Below are 10,473 nucleotides of genomic sequence, written 5' to 3'. Positions count from 1 at the left end.
TTCACTACTATCAGGCGAAGTGACTTCAAAATACCAAGAATGCGTTTCATTCTCACCACGTGTTCCCTGCGTCCCCTCGCTTTGCAGTGTCGAAGGTATGCACGGTCTATAATGCGCACAGCCGAGCCTGCGTTGCTAATCAGAACCGGATGGGTGCACAAAGAAGCGTGAATAATGCCCTGTCAAATTTGTTGCTCCCTGCGCGGACCTCGCCCGCTGCCAAAAAAACGTGGCGACTCTCGGTCTCTCGGAGGACTAGGGACCCGTACACATTCTGCTTCTGCTTCCGAGCTGTCGTGGCCCACATTGCTTGCACCATGTTTTGCTGGCGAAGCATGCATCAACTTGTCCAGCAGCGTGTTCAGTACCAGCGGCTTGACCTTCGCCACTACAAGCTTGGTTCCACACTGTTATCGGGTGAAACATGAACAACTAGCCAAACGACGGAAAACTATATTTACTGCGAAATAAACTCAACTATAGCAAGGTAAGTGCAATTGTCTTATTTTTATTCTCAAGTATAGTGTTTCAACTAAGTCCATTGCCTAATATGTGTATTTTCTTTTTTTTACAGAGATAATGTGCGGCCACTTTTTACTATGTACGTAGACGGTGCTGCACCGCTTCAGCGTCAGCTGAAACGCACTGTCTGAAAACGCAACACAGCAAATTTCGGCTGGTAAACTGAAGAAGACCAAAGTTGGATTGTCGTAATTACTTACTGAGGAACTATATTCTGCGAGCTGACTAGTGTTCAGGGCTTCCTGCAAAACTATAGTCTGTTGTATTATAGCTTGCTTAGCTGTTTATCATGAAGTAATGTACCCTTTCTTTGCTACCTTTGTTCTAAAAGCTTACGCATTGCCAAAGGCTAAGTACAGCTACCCACAAGCACTTACGAGAAGTCTTGTAATGAAGACATAATTCATCATAATTGGCTAGACAGAACAAAAATCGCATATTTTGATGCAGCGGCATTTCCTACCTAATTTTTGCGTATTTCTGCTTCTTTTTTCAGCTTCAACAACTTGTTTGAATGGAGGAATCATGTGTGTGGGAGGTTGCCTTCAATATAATGAACGCCATCATGGGCCATGCAGTTCAGCTGCCGTACAGCCTGCATGGGAAGAATAGCAAGAGACTGTTTAACATGCGGCTATGCAGAGTGGGAACAGGTGATACGTATTTAATTTCTCAGTTTTGTGCCTCTTGCTTATATTATGCACTGCAGGCAGTGTTGGGATAATATAGGTATATGTATTGTATGCAGAAGGTGCCTGAGAGACGCAGAGATCGACATCAATCAAGCGCAAGACTTCATAAGAATGTGGCTGCCAGGCGCCGTCGACTGTGCTAATAGCAGAAGGCGGCGTTACGCCGAAGCGGCTCAACCCGTTCAGCATCTTCAAGTGCCCCTTTTGCGAGCCCAGCCTCAACCTCCCGTAGCGCCATAAACAAAGCTTTAGTAGGTGGCCCACAGGATTGGGGATACGAGCGACAATCTGTATCAACCTATTTTAAGACCAATAAAGAAATTATGTATCATTATTTGGTGATTTTATAGTAGATTATTGCATGTTGCATCGAGCTACCGTGCAATTTTTGCCCAATTTAAAATCGTAGGAAATTACGGCATCGCCCACACACATCACAATATGGCAATGCCAGTGGGTAATACGGGACAATAAAGCGAATAAAAGCGGCAGAGCCGGCTATTGACCAATAACGGCGCTGCCAGTAGGCAAGGTGGGACACTAGAATGGCAATTAACGGCAGAGACGGCTATATGCCTGTATTGGCACTGCCACTGGATGGCCGAAATAGGCCCTTTAGTGGCATGGCCAGACTGGGCCATTCCTGACGCGGGTAGCGCTGCCGGTGTTTGCCGTGATAATGCCGTGCTGGGGCCAGCCTGGTTGTGCTGCCTGGGGCCATCTGTGTGAGGAGGGAACACTTCCGGCGGAAGAAAAAATAATGTGACGCCATATTCGTTAAAAAGAGAAGCGATGTCATTTTGTTCTCAAAGGCCCGAAATTTGTTTTCGAGGACCTGCCATTAGAGCTGTATATTCAAATGCCCCGCCATTCGACGTGATGGGCGTTTCGAGCTTTCAGCGCGGAAACCGATGCAGCAAAAGTTCAGCCATACGGGTGTCGAAACCGCACCCTTGCCCAGCACATACTTTGTTTGGAGGCCGACGAACTCTTTGGGCGTAGAGTGCTCGTCCTTTCGTCGGACGCCAAGCCCGTCGGCCAGCGCTGTCCCACGAAAACAACTAAAGTGAACAATTATCTTGCGGTCGCAACTCAGTACTTTTGACTGAACAGGTTAAGAAACAATGAAACTACACGCGTCACCAAATTCAGACAAACGTCGACAAGCAAAGCAACACAACATGTGAGGGAGGCGTATTCTAACAGGCGAACTTTACGAGTGCCCCTTTCCGCCCCCTTAAAGAGCGGCATTGCATTGCAAGTGATAGCGGCGTGAATGCCCGCCGCTATCGGTGGGCGTTCTTACGGTGGGCGCTGAAAAGAAGGTATTTATTGATAATGATCAAGTAAAATTGAATTGTTCTTTTCTCGCCGTGCGTATATAAAATTGATTAGGAATTTTATTTTCGTTGAATGAATCTAACTGTGTATTGGTTTAATTAAAAAATGTTTTTTTTCTTCTTTCCCAATGTTTGTTCCCTCCAAACATAGTCGCGTTTCAATCGCTGCTCCCATAAACGGAGCCTTGCTGATGTCGGTGACAATTCGTTCTGAACCGCTTTTCGCCCGAAGCTTCGCGACCATTTGGATCGACCTTGCGTAAACCGCAGAAACACAATAACGTTCGGAGCATGCGCAATGAGGACAAAGCTATTTCCTTACGTACGTAATGTGTTTATATATATATATATATATATATATATATATATATATATATATATATATACGTTTGGTTGCAATCTCTATTCTAAAGCTAGACAGATTTGACAAATGTATACCCAATAAATCTGATCAAATGTGATCGAATAATGTATCACTAAAGGTGATTTAGAAAATCATTCAATCAATCAAGCGAATGTATGAATGAGATAATGAACGGCCAGCATTTCCCTCGATCCCCCCCTTTCTTTATTTAATTCATTTCAAAATCGAAGGTGTGCACAAAAATTCGTTCTCAATGCTAGTAATTTAACTGCACTGAACTCTCCTTGAATCAATGCTGCGCTTGCTTAACGACGCTTGCTTGCTTTGGCGCGTTTTCTTCTATTGAATTATTCTTAATGAGCCACCCCACTGGTTAACCGTTATACGTATCGACTTGTTTTCTGTACTACTGGCATCAGGTTACCGGAACAACAGTACTTTTTTTGTTTCTTTTTGAGCTATATTGGATTAGACCCAGTCACACCGATTCAGAAAAGTGGTCGCTTGAGGAATTAAATATTTCATGTTCACCCGCTATTTTTAAGACGCCGCCTTTTCCGGGGTTGGTCCCATTCATAGGCGTCGACTACGGAGGGGCTCCCCCCCACTCCTAAAGTGTCATTACCAGAGTCCTGTTACCCAAATCGTTTATGGTTTCTTTTGGGTTGTCTCTACCTTTTCCTCAAAATGTTATTGTGGCTAAAAGCTAACTGCAGCATTGTTGACGCGGACGTGCACGGGTTTTATTCATACTTTTGCTTTATTTCTGAAAATCCTGACAATATAGGAAAGCAAGCGCATTAGAAGCACCAACGGCGGCTACCTCATCCGTATTTTTTCACTTCGACATGTTATCTTAATTTCCGGTGTGAACACCATGCACAGACACATTATATTTCAATGTGTACACAAGGCAAAATTTATTTTTAAAGAGAAAGACGTGCCCAACTAACAATTATTTCTAATGATATGGATAGCCTATGTCTATATAGATAACGAATATGTCGCTGTATGTTCAACTCGCTACAAATTGCTATGCGCGCTTTTTGACACTGAAAAAGACCTGCAGACTTCAGTGACCCCTTCGGCAGAGTATTTTATCAACGGTGTGTGAAATGCAAGTGAATTATATGCGTCTCAGCATTGCTTCTCTTTCCAGTAGGTATTACTAGGGACTCATGAAAAAATTATAATAATTTATAACATTTAATGGTGATGGAAACATTGCAACGTGCATGCAGAGGTCATATATATATATATATATATATATATATATAATTAACTTAGTAACCGAAGTGAGGCCAAGCTGGATTCAGTCGAAATCAGAATCAATAGCAGTCATGCGCAGCAGAGCTTTTACTAGGACTTTTACTAGGAACTTTTACTAGGAAAAAAAAAAGAAAAAAAATGAGGCTGTAGTTTCGCCGGAAATGCGAAGCGGTATTAGTGATAGAGAAGTATAATATAATTACACGAAGGAATATTCTTCCCGTATAAATCCATGTAAAAGCCGCACCCCCAACTTGAAAGCAAATATATATTTATATATATATTTTTAATCCAGCCGAGAAGCAATCGCGTTCAGCGCTGATTCCGATCGCGCTCCACTGCAAATTTTCTCGCGCAGCGTACTTTCGCGCGTCGCAACTATAAAGAAAAAGTCGGTTGAGACTGAAGAAGACAGTAGAGGCGCCCCTCCCTGATCACTGAAGCGCAGCCGCCGATTGCCACCGCGAGTAAAGAAATAGTCACGCTGACGCGAATATAGGCCCAGGTCGAAGCGCGGGCTGCCATCTCCTCCGTCGACGGGGTCACAGGCCGGCTGTCGTCAGTCTAGAGTGCGCGCCCATTGGTGGATGTTCGGGTGCATCCGCCTTTGAGGGGCAAATGCCGCTGCCTTCTAAAGTTGTACACGGCTATAGACGGCAAGAGGAGGCGATCGCGGAGGTTTACGGTGGATTTCATAGTCGTAGTTGGAAAATTTGATGAAATGGCCCGGTCCCATGTAAGGCTCGTCAAGATTGCGGCAAAAAATTGCGGCCCTATATATCGCTATATGAATATATTATATCGCCTATAAGAATTGTAGTAACATTTACTAATTAAAATAACAAACATCGTGCAATGCACGGACCAAGTAAACCTGTAAATATATCTCTAGATGACCACGAGCAGTCGCTTCACAAGGCTGGCATTATGAAGAACGCCGGCAGCGGGGGCGAATGGTTCGTACAGCCATGCGATTCACCGCGAATCCGAAAATTACATTCATCATCATCATCTGCACATTTTTATGTCCACTACAGGACGGCCTCTGTCAGCGATCTTACCCCTGTCTCTTAGGCTATGCGATCTGCAACACTTGGGGTGAGGGGAAAACAGCTTAAGAAGGAAGACAGCGCGCATGAAATTAGCAGCCATCTCTGCTCGCCCTTGATTATTGCACCCCCCCAATGATTACCAACAAATAATGGATACGGCACGCGGGCCGCGTAAGCGTCAACCGCGCACAGTCATTCGTAGCTGCGGCAGGGCTAAATGAGAATACGCGTGCTCTTCTCCCAATGCGCGCATTTGATCATGGGACCTCCAACGAACCCGAATATTGAGCGCGTGGGGAGATTATGTCCATCAAGCACCATCCTTTTCGGCTCAGTGTTACGGGCTTTTCCTCGCACCCTAAGTGTATGGGTCGCTCACTCATATGACTTTTGGACTTTATACGGAATATCACGGCGACGACGACATCGAAAATTTGCCTGGAGCGTCGATACAATTGCTGTCGCAATAAAAGGAGCAATAGAAAACAGGCGTCGAGCTCGCTTCGGACATTGCAATGTGCACCGGCTACAAACACCGCATGAGCACCACCGACAAAACCAACAGTGGGCACCTCGCTTATCGGTACTTCACCAGAACCCGTCTGACGCTGAAAAGGAAGACGCGCCGTGGTCGCTCAGTGGCTATGGTGTTGGGCTGCTGAGCACGAGGTCGCGGGATCGAATCCCGGCCACGGCGGCCGCATTTCGATGGGGGCGAAATGCGAAAACACCCGTGTATTTAGATTTAGGTGCACGTTAAAGAACCCCAGGTGGTCCAAATTACCGGAGTCCCCCACTACGACATGCCTCATAATCAGAACTGGTTTTGACACGTAAAACTCCATAATTTATTTTTTTAAAAGGAAACGTATTTTCCGCCGTATAAGCACCAGCGGAAGCACAACACTAGGCGCACGGGGAGACAGCGCACGCGAAGGGACCAGCCATCTCGGATGGCCCAAGCTTGGTCAAAGTCGGTGCAGATTAACTCCAAAATAAAGCGCGTGACCCGCGTATGTATGGCAGAGGCAGGAAAAGTAGGAGTTGAGGACCCGTGTGTTCTAGCCTGCTAGGCGAAAGAAGACTCCACGCCGCTATTATGAAGGTTCCTCAGCTCACGTGTTTCCATCAGCGAGTGACATGTACCGCCAGAGGTTCTATGAAGTACTTGACACAGTGCTGTCTTAAGTTAAACAACAGGTATCCACCTGATATGTGGCAGCATAAGTACCACATTGAGCAGCTTGCCATGTGGAAGGAAGACGAAGCATATATAACATAGTTCTACGGTGACGACCTTGAACCAGGCCGCCTGATTTTCCACATGCAGAGATATGATGATTGACATTTTGAGCCAGCAAAGGTCGGCATCATTGCACACATTCGGGGACGTCGTGCACATGTTTATGGGGGGCAAGGGCGAACACCTGCGAAACCTTTTGCCGGAAATGGCCAAGCTAAAAAATAAAGATCGCATTGATCATACCGGTCTCGTCAACTACATCCGAGAGGTCCTTTTCTTGCCTTCGGAGACTGCAAACGTACTTGCGATCGACGACTGGCCAACCCCGTTTGAACCATCTGGCAATTTTACACGCCCACAAAGAACTCTCCCGCAAAATCAATTTGAAGATTGCCGACGACTTCGTTTCCAGTGAAGTGCCCGGACGAACACTTTTTCAATGATGTTGAAATCATCACATCAGACAACGAACTGATGTCTTCAATAGGAGAGAGAAAGGCACCAACTTACAAGTCAAAGCAAATCACCTGGCTTAGAAAACGACGCAAAAAGTTATATACAAAAGAACGAAAATCGGGTACATAACAGCGCAAGCAGAGTGAGACCAATTTGGGTAAGAAAATACGCATAGTTGCGCTATTTGTAAAACTCCCCAGTCTGTGCTGTGGATTTTCCTTATTAATTTTTATTCGTCATATTCTGCATTTGCCGCTCAACACAGTCCACGCTGTTCCTATATTTGCTATCGAGTCCTTTCGCGCTTTTGATATATCGCTGTCTTATTTACTTATTGTTAATATGTTTATTTGTTTGAACACCTGATAATTTTTACTCTGTAATCCTTTATTCTGCCTCCGGAATATAAACAAAACCAGTGGCATAAGGCATGCTTTGACAAGTAATGAAACAATGGCGTTATGGAATCACATTATACTTACGCTAATAATTCTAGTCATAAGTTGTGTTCGTAAATGGTTATATATCGTTTAATTTTTATATATGTATGTCTTGATCTTCTCAATAACTGACCTTTCTGCAGGAAAATATTTCTTGATTGTATCTTTCGCATTAAAACTTTTACAAGGCGTGCACATTGCTTTTTTCATAGATGTGTACTAGTGCGATTTAATACGCACAAAACAGATAATAATTATATCTCCCTAGCGTGATTAACTGAATTCGCTTGTCGCATGGCTCGACCAAGAGACGCCAGTCTCTTGGCGGTGCGAGGGGAGTCGGGCTGTAAAACTTAATTGTCTCCTACTCCTCAGGTCTTGCAAGTACTCATATAAGCTCGTCACTTTAGTGAACAATCTTTCGAGGGCACACGAAGTTTCCAGTGTAATTGTTATTAAAGGTGATATATATATATATATATATATATATATATGTGTGTGTGTGTGTGTGTGTGTGTGTGTGTGTGTGTGTGTGTGTGTGTGTGTGTGTGTGTGGCTAATCAGGTCCCAGCCCCCCCCCCCCCCCCCTTTACGGAAAAGTTAAAACTTTCCGCCTATGGTCCCATTACTCTCAGCTGAGTGACATCAAGCAGCGGCTGTGTTAGGCTTGTCTATTTCGACATGAAGGAATAAACCATAGCAGCCACAAAAGAACCATCACTTCTTGCACTCCTTTTATACACATACTAACCGCAGTACTAATGCTATAATTTTATCATTACTATAGCTCGTGTGCTGTTCGTTTTTGTTTCTTATTTTTCTTTGTCACTTATGAAAAAAAAATAAAGAGGGGGGGGGGGAGGGTACTGTGGCATCGCTTGAAGAATATATACTTGCGATAATTTTTCAAATGCATTTTGCAGACGTTGATTGATTGAGCGAAGTCCTAAAGCGATACCTAGACTATGGGAGAGACGCCGTATTGGGGTGAAACCTCCTGAACAATTTTGACCAGTAGGTTTTCCGTAAAGCCCCTCCATACGGCGGTGGCGCGTGGATGGAGGGGCTTTAGTTTTCTGTACAGCGCACGTATAGGTACACGAGCGTTCGTTTATGCAAGAGCCAAGGCGGTGGCTCTTGCATAAACGAATTTACTTTTTGATATCGCGCATTTTTTTGCCTTCTCTACTGATACCTCCAAAACACTCCTCATTATTCTATGGTTCGCCGCCGCAGATGGCACTGCTCGGCCGACTGTAGCTTTACTTTTACTGTGCTGCTTTTTCCCACGTTTTTTTTTTTTTTTTTTTTAAAGCTTCTCACTCGTAAGCGAGCTTTGAGCGAACTTGCACATTGACTGTTGCCTATAGGCGACTTATATTTGGATCAGGAGCTCAAGAAAGCATTATCTAGAGATTAATGTGGTCATTGTTTTCACTATGAGCAAAGAGGAAACTCAAATTTAGCGCCAAAATATTGGCAATGCAAGCGTTATTATAAAAGTTATGCTTATCAAAATACACATCTATAGAGCACATGCAAACATATATTACTTGGAAAAAAAAACGGTATAGTTTTGATTAATTTTTTCAAAAAATAACATCGCTTCTAGGCAAGGCTCGGCCAACTTAGCCTAAAGATCGGCAACACTGTGCCAGCGTTGACAGCCGCGGTTGCGCTAGTGCGAGCGTTCTGCTAGACGTTTCTTCGGATAGTTTCTTTCCTTTCATTTGCAAGAGATCGAATTTACGTCCGGTAGATTTGATTATGGAGTTTGGGGATACAGCTACCGAATCGCCGAAGTTAAATGAACTAGCGGCCACGATGTTTGAAAAAACAGGAGAATACGTTCAAGCCGAGCTTTCATGTGAGTTCTGAATCAGCTGATCTGGGCTGGTTGTTTACGTTGCTGACGATTGTCAAATGTGGTGCATGTTCCCCTATACCAGAGTGTTTTCATTATGTGTGCGACGTAGTGCGGCTAGAGTTTTGCTGTAGCGTGTGTAACAATCATCCTAACGTTAACTGTCCTCAATTACGCGTTTTGCAGCTACATTGGACGATTACAGATTGACAGAAGAAATGAACAAATTGACCATAACGAAGTACAGTGATATGAAGCAAATTGCCGGCAACGTCTCGAAAGCCCTCAAGGACCTCAACGAAAAGTGTGAGTTGCAGGAAACTTCGTAGTCAAACGCGTGTATGAATGGGCACTGATGAGCGAAACCTCGGGAACTTTTCCCTATCTGTAGATCGGTGCCTAAAACCGTACTTGGACCAAATCGACCAAGTTGAGGACAGCGTTACTAAATTGGAACAAGCAGCATACAAGCTGGATGCTTATTCCAAACGTCTTGGTAAGGTACCCTGGCTGTTAAGAGACCCGAATCTTGGAATAGAATGAGTAATGTTCACGATCCCGCGGCATCCCACTCTTTGCTTTTTTTCAGAGGCAAAGTTCAAAGTCCTCGAAAAACGATGAATGTGATGGACAGAAAACCTGTGGCTGAGTTCTGCTATGACTCGGGACATACGGCTTCATTTTGGAAACTGCTCATTGATCCTGCGCCCGGGGTCGTCCGCCGAAACCAGCTGCATTGCGGTGGCTTTTTAACGACAATAAATAGTGCAGCAATGAAGTATTCCTCGCGCTGATATCGTCACGCAGTGCGTTTTTCTTTGCTTTTTGAATCTTGGTGGGCTGTACTTGTCATATATGTAGGAATTGGGGTTTTGGCATCTTTATGAATTTATGGGCACGTGCGTAGCACTGCTGAAGGGTCTGCTAGTTGTTGCTCTGCATTTAGAGCACCGAAACATACAAATGTGTGAATTGGGCGAGTTGAAGCATACGTTAAAAGAAAACTGTGCGAAAACAATGCAATCCAAGCGCCATCGCATCAAGTTTTTTGGCGTAAGGTGCTGCCGTTGTGCCTCTGCGGCCGTAGCAGCAACCTGCGAACAAACTTCGACGGACTCCGGGAGCGCGGGTGGACGTTACCCTCGGAGACTACGGCTGAAAACGCGGTCGAAGCGGTGCCAAGACTGAAGTTGTGATTGTGGTGTGTACTAGAAGCATTGCTAACCCAGGT

At 44.6% G+C, this 10,473-nt stretch overlaps 1 protein-coding gene and 1 long non-coding RNA gene across 2 annotated transcripts; both read left to right on the top strand.

Annotated features, from left to right (window-relative positions):
• The first annotated feature begins 906 nt into the window (after window positions 1-906).
• On the top strand, window positions 907-1,548 carry LOC125941837 (uncharacterized). The gene is made up of 2 exons (XR_007464648.1): window positions 907-1,175; window positions 1,271-1,548. It is a non-coding gene; the product is annotated as an uncharacterized LOC125941837 (long non-coding RNA).
• Window positions 1,549-9,027: 7,479 nt separating this feature from the next.
• LOC119436682 (biogenesis of lysosome-related organelles complex 1 subunit 2-like) lies at window positions 9,028-10,036 on the top strand. Its single transcript, XM_037703645.2, has 4 exons — window positions 9,028-9,245; window positions 9,429-9,548; window positions 9,634-9,738; window positions 9,832-10,036. The coding sequence occupies exons 1-4, from the start codon at window positions 9,146-9,148 to the stop codon at window positions 9,861-9,863; spliced, it is 357 nt and encodes a 118-aa protein (XP_037559573.1). The 5' UTR covers window positions 9,028-9,145; the 3' UTR covers window positions 9,864-10,036.
• The last annotated feature ends 437 nt before the right edge of the window (window positions 10,037-10,473 follow it).

The sequence above is a fragment of the Dermacentor silvarum genome, chromosome 1 (genome assembly GCF_013339745.2).
Source record: "Dermacentor silvarum isolate Dsil-2018 chromosome 1, BIME_Dsil_1.4, whole genome shotgun sequence".
In the NCBI taxonomy this organism is placed as follows: Eukaryota; Metazoa; Arthropoda; class Arachnida; order Ixodida; family Ixodidae; genus Dermacentor; species Dermacentor silvarum.
The sequence above is the reverse complement of the archived record's forward strand: the minus strand, read 5'-3'. Positions and strand labels throughout refer to the sequence as shown.